Source organism: Emys orbicularis, chromosome 8 (assembly GCF_028017835.1).
Source record: "Emys orbicularis isolate rEmyOrb1 chromosome 8, rEmyOrb1.hap1, whole genome shotgun sequence".
NCBI classification, from domain to species: Eukaryota; Metazoa; Chordata; order Testudines; family Emydidae; genus Emys; species Emys orbicularis.
The window spans coordinates 64,685,864-64,699,404 of record NC_088690.1 but is presented as its reverse complement, the minus strand read 5'-3'; the positions used below and the strand labels follow the sequence as shown (position 1 = coordinate 64,699,404).

The 13,541-nt window shown below is 43.3% G+C and overlaps 1 protein-coding gene across 1 annotated transcript in view; it reads right to left on the bottom strand.

Moving 5' to 3' along the window:
• Positions 1-228: 228 nt before the first annotated feature.
• FIRRM (FIGNL1 interacting regulator of recombination and mitosis) overlaps positions 229-13,541 on the bottom strand; it is a 29,969-nt gene continuing 16,656 nt past the window's right edge. The window contains exons 12-22 of the mRNA XM_065409081.1: positions 13,306-13,388; positions 11,892-11,943; positions 11,022-11,111; positions 9,554-9,739; positions 8,091-8,213; positions 4,307-4,402; positions 3,681-3,794; positions 3,128-3,232; positions 2,646-2,726; positions 1,548-1,667; positions 229-786 (exon numbers count right to left, since the gene is read on the bottom strand). Of these exons, the coding sequence (XP_065265153.1) occupies positions 601-786; positions 1,548-1,667; positions 2,646-2,726; positions 3,128-3,232; positions 3,681-3,794; positions 4,307-4,402; positions 8,091-8,213; positions 9,554-9,739; positions 11,022-11,111; positions 11,892-11,943; positions 13,306-13,388 (1,236 nt within the window). The 3' untranslated portion in view covers positions 229-600. The remainder of the gene's footprint in view (positions 787-1,547; positions 1,668-2,645; positions 2,727-3,127; positions 3,233-3,680; positions 3,795-4,306; positions 4,403-8,090; positions 8,214-9,553; positions 9,740-11,021; positions 11,112-11,891; positions 11,944-13,305; positions 13,389-13,541) is intronic.

The following is a 13,541-nucleotide window of genomic DNA, read 5'->3' as shown; positions in this document are numbered from 1 at the left end:
GCTGGGTGGGTGCAGTGTGCTAGGAGACCATTACAAGGAAAGTGTGTTTAACACAAATTGTATCATAGCTCTAAATTCACTCTGCTCTTTAACCTGACCAATAAAGATTATTTTCAAAAGATCAGTACAGTGTCCGAGTGAAACAGCAGCTCAGGTGCCTGACTTCTCCATGAGAGAATGGAGCCTTGGTTTTTAAAATACACTCAAACTATTCACGCATTCATTGTTAACAATTTAATACAAAAGTGTCTGTCTCTGTAGATGTAACAGGGACAATTACAGTCAATTTTCTCTTACAAAAGATTCAAATACCTTACTACACAAGCCTGTTAAGCTTTCCCTGGTCCAAGTTAGAGCAGCATATGAAATCAGCTCCTTTACACAGCATGGAGTCAGTTAAATTCAACATCTTAACTTTTTTGGAAGGGTTAACACATTCAGGCACATTAAACACAACACTATTTACAGTGGGTGAATCAAAATCAGGGTGTTTTGTAGAAGGGTATCACTGGTAACTCCCCTTATTTTCAGTTTGTTCGTTTTCCAGCTGTGATCTCCCCCAGTGTTAAGCCAGTGCTGAGCTGTTCAGTGTCTAACACCTTACCGTACAGTGTTTCTTAAGATGGCTACTGCTGCCTGTAGAGCCTCTAATTTCACTGCAAGCCAAGCAGGAGACGGTCCTTTCTGCAGCAGCAGTTTCACAGCTTCCAGTGCTCTCTCTGCAGTGTCTATAGCAGACTTGTACTGCTCCTCACAGGGTGAGTGACAAGCTCTCTTTGCCAAGGGCTGAAGATTAAAACGTGAGATGTTAAACCTCTACTATTTACTTACAATCCCACTGATACAGGCCAAATCCTCAACCTCTTAGATGAAAAATAACCAGGCCATGTAGTCACACACACAAGCCGCTTCCAACCTCTCTGTTTAAAGCCAGTGCTTAAAGCTGTGAGAATTTCTCCTAACAGTTTTATATGTCTCACTTACTGGTTCAATATAAAGTTTAGTATCCCAATTAACACAGGCATGGGTGCTCCTTTCAGTGTTGTAAGGCTGAGGGCCAACAGGTTCCCCTTTAAATGCTCCTCCTTGAGTGAGAATAGGGCACTTCTTGAACCCCCCCTCTAGTAACAACTGGGGGGGAAGGGAGAGAAATGAATCCTCCCTCAGCAGAAGTGAAATCACATAGCCCTTGCTTATGACAGTTTAACAGGTTGGATAGGACTACCAGAGGCTACTGGGGCTAATGAAATGGGGTGGGCCAGGACTCATGACTGGCACAGCTTTTCCCAGCTCCTCTGAGGTGCCTTCCCTCCTTGCTCTCTCCCTCAGCCCAGAAAGAGGAGAGAGTTTGTGGCAGTTGCAAGGGCAGTACAGAGCCCAGCACTGAAGTGCAGCAGGTGGGTGAGAGCAAGACTCCCTGTCAGCTCAGGAGGGTGTACCCTCTTCACAGCAAGTGCTGGGAGGAGGACAGCACCATTCCCCATGGATGAGGGCATGGCTAAGGACTAATACAAACCTAGTCCAGCTGCTTTCAAAGAGACACCTACCTCTAATGCTGAGCCCCATTCTCCATCCATTTTCATTTTAAGCAAGTGTGCACTGCAGATGGCCTTTTCCTGTTTCACTCGTTCTGCCCTTGCTTCTGCTGTCTCCTCTCCCTGCCTTGCCTGAGGGAAAAGCCACAGGAGCGGTAACAACAAACCCAAACACAGCAGCATTTCCAGCCTCCATGACTCCACCCCTTGACTATTACACTGTGGCAATGGAAATACTCTTTAACGTAATCTGTTTTTTATTTTTTAAACTGCAGTTCTTCAGCAAGGCTTCAACCAGCAAACGTATGGCACTAGGCTGGGAGAACAACTCAGTCTAATGTGGGCTACAACAACTATGCTGGAGCATCATTTCGTGTCTGACATTCGCAGGTAGCAGTTGCTTTGCTGCCTCTCCCCTATGCGGTACAGTGGGCAAAAACTCCTGTGCTGTCCCCTCTGAAGTGCTGCTGTCCAGTGGAAAGCTGGCACATCAAAGGAGGCAAGGGTTGTTAACAGCAGAGATGACTCTTCACCTTTTAATGGTCATGAGTTCAGTGCATTTACTAGTCCTCCTCTAGGAAGTACAAAATACTCTTTCATTAGTTTTTTCTCAATACTCTCTCTGGAGGCTTCTGCGTGAAGAAAATCAATGCACTCTGCTAGTCACTTATTTTCATTTAGGTGCCCATTAAGTGGTACACATAAAAAAATGACACACAGCAAAGGGGCTTGAGAACCCGGCCTTTTGCCTCTGCACAGGGGAGCTAAAACTGCTTAGAACACAAGTGAGCTGCACTCTGTCATCTCACTAATGGATGCCTCTTCACCTTACCCGAAGCACCAGCCAATTTAGTCACCTTGTACTCAGGAAGGGAATAGCAGGGGATGTTAACAAATCAGAGTTGAGGCGCACTGGGAAAGTCTGTGGTGGAAACTTGCACAGCATTTGCCATCACTGTTCCTCATTCTAGCCAACTTTAGCAGGCATGAAAAGGCTCGAGAAAACAAATAATCAGATTCCAATTACAGAGCAGTCTTGTGTCAGTTTACTGTGGGCAAGAGCCCCTCTTCTATCAAGCAAGACAACAGTAAAATAATTCAATAAGATACCTTGGCCAGAAAGCAAACAACTTTGTTTTTAGTTTCTTCAGAATTAAGGCACTGAGGAACTACATCTTCATGCTTTGTTGTCTGTCAAAGGTTTTGAGCAAGAAAAAGTTGGTTAGTATATTAACGTTCAATGCAGCCATAACAAAGATGAACCGTAGCGCATCTACAAAACAATCTGGAAAATGTTCTGTGTTGAGGATGTGGGTGGGGGGGTATTTAAAACAATACTGGAAATCTGTTCTTCCTTCACTTCCGCTTCCTAGGGCCACTGTATTTCTCTTGCATTTTGTTAATCCTTTTATTTTCGTGCAATAGCATATGGAATATGGAGGTCAGTTTCAAGCATTTTGCTCCAGGATAGATACTGACAAAGTGGAGGGAGTTCAGAGAAGAGCAACAAAAATTAAGATGCTAGAGGAACTGATATACAAGGAAATATTAACAGAGCTAAATATGTACATCCAATGTGGTGTCATTCTTACCTCTGCAAACTGAGTGAATGCCTCCAGTGCATGTTGGTAAATCAGCCAAGTCTTGTCGGCCAACAGAGAGGCAAAGAGATATGACAGCTTGGGTATAACTTGCCCCTGAAAGGGGAGCGCACACTAGTCAGATTTTTGTGGAGGGCTAATCAGCATATCCTGCCCCCCTGATTCATCATTAAAGAAATATTTCTGTCAGAAACCTAGAGTCTACAGGTCGAGAAAGTCTGCAACAGCCTTGGCTGGCAAAAAACATAGTAAGAGAGAACATGTACACAAAACCCATTCCTTCCCATCTAGAGCTCAGACATCAGCCCTTCTATCAAGCTCCTGGGAAATAATATACAAATGAATGCACCCAGCATCCTACAGGCAATGCAAGTAACAGAAACAGTCTCACTAGAATATAAAACTTCCATAGAAGTAGTATGTCCTGGTTTGAAAATAAATGTCTCCAAGAACCAGTGCCACTGTACTACATATTCTATGAACACAACCCATTAATAATATATACGAATGGCTCAGGACAAAATGTTGCCTTCAGTGTATTTACCTGAATTTCTTGTGGCATAAACAATTTCCCCATAGAAGAGAGAAGATCCAGTGCTGCCAAGCGAACATGATCTGGGGGATCCAACTCAAGGAGGGAAGCCTGCATTGCAAACACCTGCAGGAAAATAGATCTGGATGAAGCCCCATCAAATAAGAAACAAATAAGACAAAAACTCTGTTCAACTGGGGATTGCAATGACCATCAAGTCTGAGTTCAATCAAAGCTAGAGAGAGTTAGATCAGGACAATAGATGCATCAATGGAACAAAAGCAAGTATCCCAGAGCTTTTCAAAATGTTACCCCCCCAAAAAACAAAAAAATAGAATCCTTACATAAAAGCCCAAAGTGCATTTGAAAGAGAAACATACATCATACACTATCACTGCCCTAAGCCCAGCGAAAAAAATGAGACTGAGAGTCCCAAAAGTGATATGAACCAATGTGTAGCAAACACCATAGCAAAGCCATCAAAATGGTGTACGAAGGAATCAAAATAAAAGTTAAGAACTCTTCATTCTTGCTAAGTGGTAGAAATCAGACCATGAAACAACTCATTAGATGTGATCTCATTTAATAACAAAGATCCAGCATGCATGAGGTAGATTGCACAAAAAGATGTCTCTTACCTGAGTTATCAGTTGAGGGTCTAATGTTTGGATGAAAAATTCCAGTAGTGGAAGGAGCAAGCAAAGTGTCTGCTGGAGGCATGGCTGACTTGAGACCTGCACCAGATCAGAAGAGCATATTATTTAGCATCATAGCACTTCTGTTTACAAGGCAATTTAACTGGTTTATAAAAAGCACGAGACTGCAAATATTGTGCCCAAAGCATTTAACTTCAGACAAATACAGTATAATCACAGATACAATTCCCATGAGAAGCAGTGAGGAAGGCTAGAAGTCTAAATACTAAGGGGCAAACTAGAGTGCCTGGTGTTAAGTGAGGATATTGATATATTAGATATTGTAGAACCTCAGTGGAATGAGGAACATCAATGGGATGTGGTAATACCAGGGTACAAAATACATAGGAATGACAGAGTAGGTCATGCTGGTGGGGGAGTGACATTATATTGAAAAAAAGCACAGAGTCAAATGAAGTAAAAGTCTTAAATGAATCAAACTGTACCATAGAATCTCTATGGATAGAAATTCCATGCTTGAACAACAAGAGTATAGCAATAGGAAAGTACTGTCAACCACCTGACCAGGATGGTGACAGTGACTGTGAAACTTTCAGGACAATTAGGCTACAAAGGCAGAAAATGTAATAATAATGGAGGATTTCGACTATCCTCATACTGACTGGGTGCATGTCACCTCAGGACAAGATGCAGAGATCAAATTTCTAGACACCAACAATGACTGCTTCATGGAGCAGCTAGTCCTGGAACCCGCAAGAGGAGAGACAATTGCTGATTTAGTCCTAAGTGGAGCACAGGATTTGGCCCAAGAGGTGAATATAGCTGAACCGCTCAGTAACAGTGACCATAATGTAATTAAATTTATCATCTTTGTAAGATGGAAATTACCAATGAAACTCGCCTCAGTAGCATTTAACTTCAAAATGGAGAGCTATACAAAAATGACAACGCTAGTTAAATGAAAATTAAAAGGAAGAGTCATAAGGGTGAAATGGCTGCAAACTGTATGGAGACTATTTAAAAACATTGTAATAGAGGCTCAAACTAAATGTATACCCCATGTTAAAAAACAGTAGACGGAACCAAAAAAATGCCAGCATTGCTAAACAGCAGAGTAAAAGAGGCAGTTAGAGACAAAAAGCCATTCTTTAAAAATTGAAAGTCAAATCCTACTGAGGAAAATAGAAAGAAGCATAAACTCTGGCAAGTCCAGCGTAAAAGCATAACTGGGTTATAAAAAGAATTAGCTAAGTTCCTGCAGGACAGGTCCATCAATGGACCCAATCCTCTAGGTGTCCCTAAGCCTCCAACTGCCAGAAGCTGCAACTGGACGACGGGTTGGATCACTCGATAATTGCCCTATTCTGTTCATTCCCTCTGAAACATCTGGCACTGACCACTGTCAGAAGACTGATACTGGGTGAGATGGATCATTGGTCTGACCCAGTATGGCCACTCTTATGTTCATGATAATCAAAGAGAAGGAAAAAAGAATTGTTTAGGATGGTTGCATATTATAGGATGCTCTACTAGTAATATTTTTATTTAAAATCTATGGCATTTGTATCCCGCCCCTCTCACAGAAACCAAACAAGTAAGATGTGTCTCAACCTATTTTCTCCATAACCATTTGGCAAATATAGTTATTCTCCCCCTCCCCCCACCACCCACATCTGAGCACAAACGATGACGACTCCCCTGACTGCACCTTTAAAAGCAGCAAGATACACTGTTTGTGGGAAGTGTTGGTTAGGTAACCTTCTGCTGCAGACCAATAGGAGGCCCTGGGTTTTGGTGTGCTACTCCAGATGGCAATAGTTTTCATTCTGGCTCTGTGGATGAGGGCAAAGCAGTGGACGTGTTATTCCTTGACTTTAGCAAAGCTTTTGATACAGTCTCCCACAGTATTCTTGCCGGCAAGTTAAAGAAGTATGGGCTGGATGAATGGACTATACGGTGGATAGAAAGCTGGCTAGATCATCGGGCTCAACGGGTAGTGATCAATGGCTCTATGTCTAGTTGGCAGCCGGTATCAAGCGGAGTGCCCCAAGGACTCCACCCTCAGCAAGTTTGCAGATGACACTAAACTGGGAGGAGTGGTAGATACGCTGGAGGGTAGGGATAGCATACAGAGGGACCTAGACAAATTAGAGGATTGGGCCAAAAGAAATCTGATGAGGTTCAACAAGGACAAGTGCAGAGTCCTGCACTTAGGACGGAAGAATCCCATGCACTGCTACAGACTAGGGACCGAGAGGCTAGGCAGCAGTTCTGCAGAAAAGGACCTAGGGGTTACAGTGGACGAGAAGCTGGATATGAGTCAACAGTGACCCTTGTTGCCAAAAAGGCTAATGGCATTTTGGTTGTATGAGTAGGGGCATTGCCAGCAGATCGAGGGACGTGATCATTCCCCTCTATTCGGCATTGGTGAGGCCTCATCTGGAGTACTGTGTCCAGTTTTGGGCCCCACACTACAAGAAGGAAAAATTGGAAAGAGTCCAGCGGAGGGCAACTAAAATGATTAGGGGGCTGGAGCACATGACTTATGCGAAGAGGCTGAGGGAACTGGGATTATTTAGTCTGCAGAAGAGAAGAATGAGGGGGGATTTGATAGTTGCTTTCAACTACCTGAAAGGGGGTTCCAAAGAGGATGGATCTAGACTGTTCTCAGTGGTAGCAGATGACAGAACAAGGAGTAATGGTCTCAAGTTGCAGTGGGGGAGGTTTAGGTTGGATATTAGGAAAAACTTTTTCACTAGGAGGGTGGTGAAGCACTGGAATGGGTTACCTAGGGAGGTGGCGGAATCTCCTTCCTTAGAGGTTTTTTAAGGTCAGGCTTGACGAAGCCCTGGCTGGGATGATTTAGTTGGGGATTGATCCTGCTTTGAGCAGGGGTTGGACTAGATGACCTCCTGAGGTTCCTTCCAACCCTGATATTCTATGATTCACATTAGTAATGGGTTAAAAAAACATGGGCCAGACCCTCAGCTGGTATAAACTGGAATAACTCCACTGAAGTCATAGTCTTCCCACAGTTCAAATAAAGTCAATGGAGTTACACTGATTTACAACAGCTGTGGATCTGGCCTTATACGTTTAGATCTTGGAAGAAAGAACAGTAATCACTAGATTTGAACACTGTAAAGGAAATTCTGACTTTATCAAATGTCTCTATGTTCTTTTTTCACCAGTGCAAGGAGTTAAACACATGTTGTTTCTACAGAAGATGGTTATGTTCTGTTTTCTGCACAACCACATCCCTCGCCTGAGCTCAGAATAGTGCTTTTGCAGGCAGTTCAGTGCCAAACAGGGCCAGAATTAATCCAATTCTCATCACAAGGAAATCCTATATTACCTTTGTTTGTTCTTAGTAAAATAAGGTCATTAAGTTATCCCTACTGGCTGGTTCATCTGGTTCTATTAATTTGTTTTTTCCCCATTTCTGGGGTTCAATCCCCTTTCTAGACTCGTTTTAGACAACAGTCCATCTAAAACTGATGTGGGGTAATATATGACTCACCACTACATGGACAGTTCCAGCTACATATCACTGGGGGCAAACGTGCTTGTGGGAAGAATTCAATCCCCAAAGCACTGGCAATGGCTCAGACACCATAATGTTTGAAGCTCAGGGACTCAGCTGCACTGCGCTTTAGGGAGCTGCTCCAACCCCAGTTAAATGCCTTGGTAACACACAAATGGTGGAACATCATGAGCCCTTCAGGGTAGCGATGCCTTACATTGTTGGAACAGTGAGTTCCCTCACCTGCTTGCCCTTGAGGAGAGCCCAGAGCTGACTAGCAGCTCCCAACACTGCTGCCTGTAGTCCTGCCTCCAGAGTGTCGCCAGCAGAATTGCACACAGTCAGCAAGACAGAGAGAGCAACGTTCTAGCAGAGATGGAGAGAAGGGTCAGGAGCAAGGTAAATACCTGGCCTACTGGATTCAGCTGCTAAAGCCTCACAAGAGGCCCAATGTGTCAGTAATGTAATTCTGCTAGTCCACCAGGCTACAAGCCAACTCATGCCACCTTCACAGAGCAAACTCCCACTGACTTCAGTAGGAGTTCTGCACAAATAAGGAGGGGAGGGTTTAGCAGTCTTATTAATCACCACAGAAACATAGGAAGCAGAACCCTGAATTGCTGGCCTTTTAGGTGGAGGTGTCCAGTCACACTCAACTCTCCTTAGGTTGTCAAGGAAAACCAGTGCTTGTCTTTCAGGTATGCCAGCCTCCGAGAACAGCAGAGACCTTATCACTTAAAAGAAATCTTCTAGCCGAAACCACACCAGAAGTCTAAGTGAGAACACTGTATGTATGCTCGGCAAGAGATCAAAAAATAATTAAAATAATTATTGACCCGCAGAGCTTTCGCTAACTATTGTTAGCGGACACATGAGACGTGAACACAACGTTGCAAGGGAGGCACTATATGCCCAAAGATGAGCTCTTTCTGATCCGAAAGATTTTCAAAAATAGGAGTCTAAAGTTAGGTTCCTAATTCCATATTTGGGCACCTAAATGAGCAACCTGCCTTTCAAAAATGCCAAATAGCCACTCCCATTGTGGCTGCCAGAGCTGTTCAGTAATCAGCCCTCTGGAAAGTTGGTCAAAAGTTGAAGCTTAGCTCTCCCTTTGACACAGGAGTTATCTGACATTTTTGCTACTAAGAATTATTAGCCTGCATTTACTGGGGGAGAGGGGAGAAGATAGCTCTCTTCATAATATTGTACTGCAGTGACTCCTAGAGGCCTAGATCAGGGCCCCACTGTGCTACACCCTGTACACATACATAGGCCAGGTCTACACTACACACTTACTTCGCTATAACTATGTCACTCAGGGGTGTGAAAAATCCACACCCTTGAGCGACGTAGTTACACCAATCTTAGCCCCCCCATAGACAGTACTATATTGGCAGGAGAGCGTCTCCTACCGATATAGTTACTGCCTCTTGGGGAGGTGGAGTTAGTAAGCCAACCGGAGAGCTCTCTCCCATCGGCTTTAGAGTGTCTTCACCAGAAGCGTTACAGCAGCGCAGTTGAATCGGTGCAGCTGTGCCATGCAAGTTTGTAGTGTTAGACCTGCCCATAATAAAATGACACTCCCTAGTCCAGAGAGTTTGCAATCTAAACATACTGTAAGGGTGCACAATAGGGGAAGAGTAACAATAGGCTCCTTACCGCTTAGGAGCTCTAGGTTTAATGAACAGAGTCACACCTTCCCTTACCACAGGTGGGAGTTCTCCCAGAGTGCACCTGCCGCTCAGCCACTGCCTGCATTGTGTGAGCCCCACCGCACAGAGCTGGTGCGCCACTTGTTTCCTAAGATCGGGAGTTAGGGCCTTGAGAGAAATATGCTGCCACAGGAGCAGGTTCTCTGCTTCTTTGGGAGGAAACTTTTGGGTAAACTCCACCTGCAAGTCAAAGTAAATGTTAATTAAAGAGATCAGGACAGAACCTGGAAGTGATGAGTTGCAAAACCTACAAACTGTACCTTGATTTGTGCTACTCTTGACAGTTGACAAGGAGCCCCACATGAGGTGTGTGAGAATGATCTACTGAGGCAGTGTGATTCAGCAAATGGTACTCTCAACCATACGGGGGGATAGCAACAGAGAACAGGGGCCAGATCCTCAGCAAGCATAAATCTGCTTTGCTCCACTGAAGTCACTGGAGCAATGACAACTGAAGATCTGGCCACAGAAGTTTGGGGAACAATTCCCCATGGAAAGCAGTCTGATGTTGGGCTCCCCGTCACTAATCAATCTCCCTACTACTGAAGAGCCCATTCCTGCTTACATTTACTCACTGAGTAACTTTATCCATGTGAGCAGACCAATGGACTTCACCGAGAGTTCTAAAAGTGCCTCAGGGTTCGCAGGGTCAGCCCTTTAACTCCTAGTCCAAAAGTTTGCAGCAACCAAGGTTGATCCCCTTTGACTTTTTTACTGATTTGCAGCTCAGTGGGGAAATGCCACCATGCCCACACTGGACACTTGCTTTTGTAAAGCTTGGTGCAGACATACCAGAGGAGCATACTAACATAAAACACTGACAAAATCATAAATGTTTTGCTATTCAGCCTTTTCTTATGAAGCATGTGGAGGCTGATTCCCAAGCAACTAAACCACTTAGCTGAGTATCCTTTTTACCCGAGTGATTTCCTGTGCACCATTTATTAATTTACCTCAGCATTGTTGTTTTTTGTTATTACTATTTAACTGTCATTTATTTGCAACCAACACGCCTATTGTGCCTTTAAACGTTATACGTATAGCTATGGTCTCCCTTTATACTGTGACTCAAAAGTGATCTAGTCATTATTAGAATAAGCAGAGTTAACTCTCACCATCTCTCAACTGGGAAACAGTCTAAAACACAGGGAAAATAGCAAAACAAACTCAAAGCAAAGCTGGATCGATAATAAGGAAAAACTAAAGTGGTAAGAGAAGGCACTTCTGGGACAGCACAGGGGCTGAGTTAGTTATTAAGGTAACCTCCTGTGTCCTTTCTGTATTGGTATGTTATCTTTTGCTCTGCTTTATCATCTCACAACATCAGGATGGCAAGAAACCACTGTTTGCTCCACCCTCCTGTTTCTAGTGAACTGAAAATGGATGGCTTGTGTTTTAATGGAGGCCAATTGGATTTCTATCTGGCTTAGCAGAAGACCGGAGAAATTGGTGCTATACTTGCCTGGTGGTCTGGAGCCATCAAGAACAGCATACGCCTCAGCAGGACCCCCAGGACAGAGAGCTGGTAACACTCGCCAGGGCAAGACTTTAGCTGAATTAGGATAACAGGGAATTGATCTAATCAAATTAAGAAAAATACCCTGCTCCCAGCACATGAATCCTACAGGTTGGCATTTTCAAAGACTCAAAGACTTTTGTGACTCAGGAAAATGACCTAAAAAATTAATATTGAGCCTCTGTTTAGGCAGCAACAAATTCTCCTCTTACACCAAAGATTATATTTCCCTTTTTAATCAAAACATCCCAATGAGTGATCACTGGTAGTTCATCACCATTACAATCAGGTCTTTCCCTGCATTACATGCCATCTATTGGTTTACTGTTTTCTACTTCACGGTGCTATTTTTAATGGATATGTATGCTACTTTGCTCTTATTTATCCTTGGGGCATCTCATTGAATTCTTCTCTGTCCATTCCTCTAATTTATCATATAGGATCACTATAGTAACTTCTAAATTAGCAGCTCTTGCATCAGTTTTGCAGTGTCTGTATATTTCTCACCCCTTCCTTCAGATTGTTTACCTACATCACCACTAAATATATTTATAGTGTTACAAGTGCTAATTATTAACCCTCGGGAGGGAGGGATTTTCCCGAGGGAGGGAGGGATTTGCTGATAGCAAAGATGGAGCACAGAAAGGATGAGAAAATTGTCCAAGGTCACTTATGAAGTTTGCAGGAGAGCTGGAGTTAGAACTCAGGTCTCCTTACTCCCTATCCCTTGCATGATCTGTTCAAAAAAAGCAGAAAACCTGTCTGCCCAAACACACACATGTACATGCATACACTGGACTCTGCCACGCTACTCACCAAATGGGCTATCACAAAGATGTGATGAGCACACAATTCAGCCGTTCCATACCTGGGATGCAACAGAGAGAGGTCAGTAAGCCAATTAGCACAGCTGCCCTGTTCTGCTGGGTCGGAGAGAGTAGTTTGCACTCTGCCACACAAAGCAGAGAAATGGTTTTTCCTAAGGGCCTCTGTATATTTCATTTGCCAGAAGAAAATTCCAAAGCCATTCTGTGGCCAGAGAATCAAGGAATATAGAGGACGTGCATTAGCAGGGGGAAATATGACCCACCTTTTGCGGATCAAAACATAGGACCACTATACGACCAGTGTAGCATTAACTATGATTGCAATGCAAGAAGAAAAAAAAAAAGACATGTATACACAAGTACACAGTACATGGATGATAAATGCACACTGTTGATGTTAATCAAATAAATAATAAATTAAAGTAAGTGTTGTAGAGTGAAGAGAACTTGTATAAAATTTGTAAGTTGATACAGATACACTGGACCATTATAACAATGAAATTAATGTAAATATATGGAAATGAAAGTTACATGATACTAGTGAAATATATCTAAGGTTGGTGAAAAATGTTATGTTAATATATTATTTGAGAAACGGTCTGTGATCTTGTCTTTAAACACTAATGCACAATGCATGTGCACCAGGGGACAAAGTTTTAAGTGGCAAGTGCATCCTTAGTAGTGGCATATTGTGACTTGGGTGCTCAGCTGCACAACATTAACGTCCTTTAGCTGGAGATTTTTTTGGTATGGAATCTCCTAAGGCTGGGTTGTTTTTCAAAGAAAAAATACCCCTAGAAGCAGCAGCACCTCCACGTTACAGGATTTCGAAGCTCTGTTGACTTGCCAAAATTTGCCAGTCCCACATGGAAATTCAATAGTTTGGCCAGATCCCACCAGAATGTCCTGTCGCACACACTTTACAAGGACTGTAACAGAAAGCCCCTCTCCTGAGAGACTTAGCAGCTGCACAGCTGAGGAGGTGCATTGCAAGAGCCCTCCCTCAAGCCTTTCTCTTCCCTTTCCTTCAGCCCAAGTCAAAATAAAGCCTCATGGAGCATTAAAGGTTCTCTCTCCTCAGAGATGGCCATTTCCATGCCACATTTAAACTTGCTACCCACAGGCCTCCACTGTAGAGCTGTTAGAAAAAAAAATGTCAAGAAATCTTTTATAAAAGTATGTTTTCCCCTCATGCTGGAAAAACAGCTGAACCATTTCTGCTCATGTTTTCCAAAATAAGCTACATTTTTGAGCAGAGACCAACCCTGGAACATGGCTGCTCTACAAGTTAAACTTTCTGAGAATTATCAGCAATTCAAACCATGCAGTTAGGAAGCCAATGCTCATGCAGCCTGAACAATACAGTGCATCGCTCCTCACCCTACAATAATTGGGTATCTTACCGGGCCAGGAAGCACCATGAATCCATAGCCAGTAGAGAGGTGATCATACTAGAACCAAGGACTGCATCCAGCAGAGCACGCTCCTGAGGAAAGAATAGAGAAGACACTTATGAACAGATTGCAATTCTACTCTCTACTGTTAATCCACTTACTAGTGTGACACATAATTAGACTAACAAGGTGGGTGAGGTAATATCTTTTATTGGACCAACTTCTGTTGGTGGGAGAGACAAGTT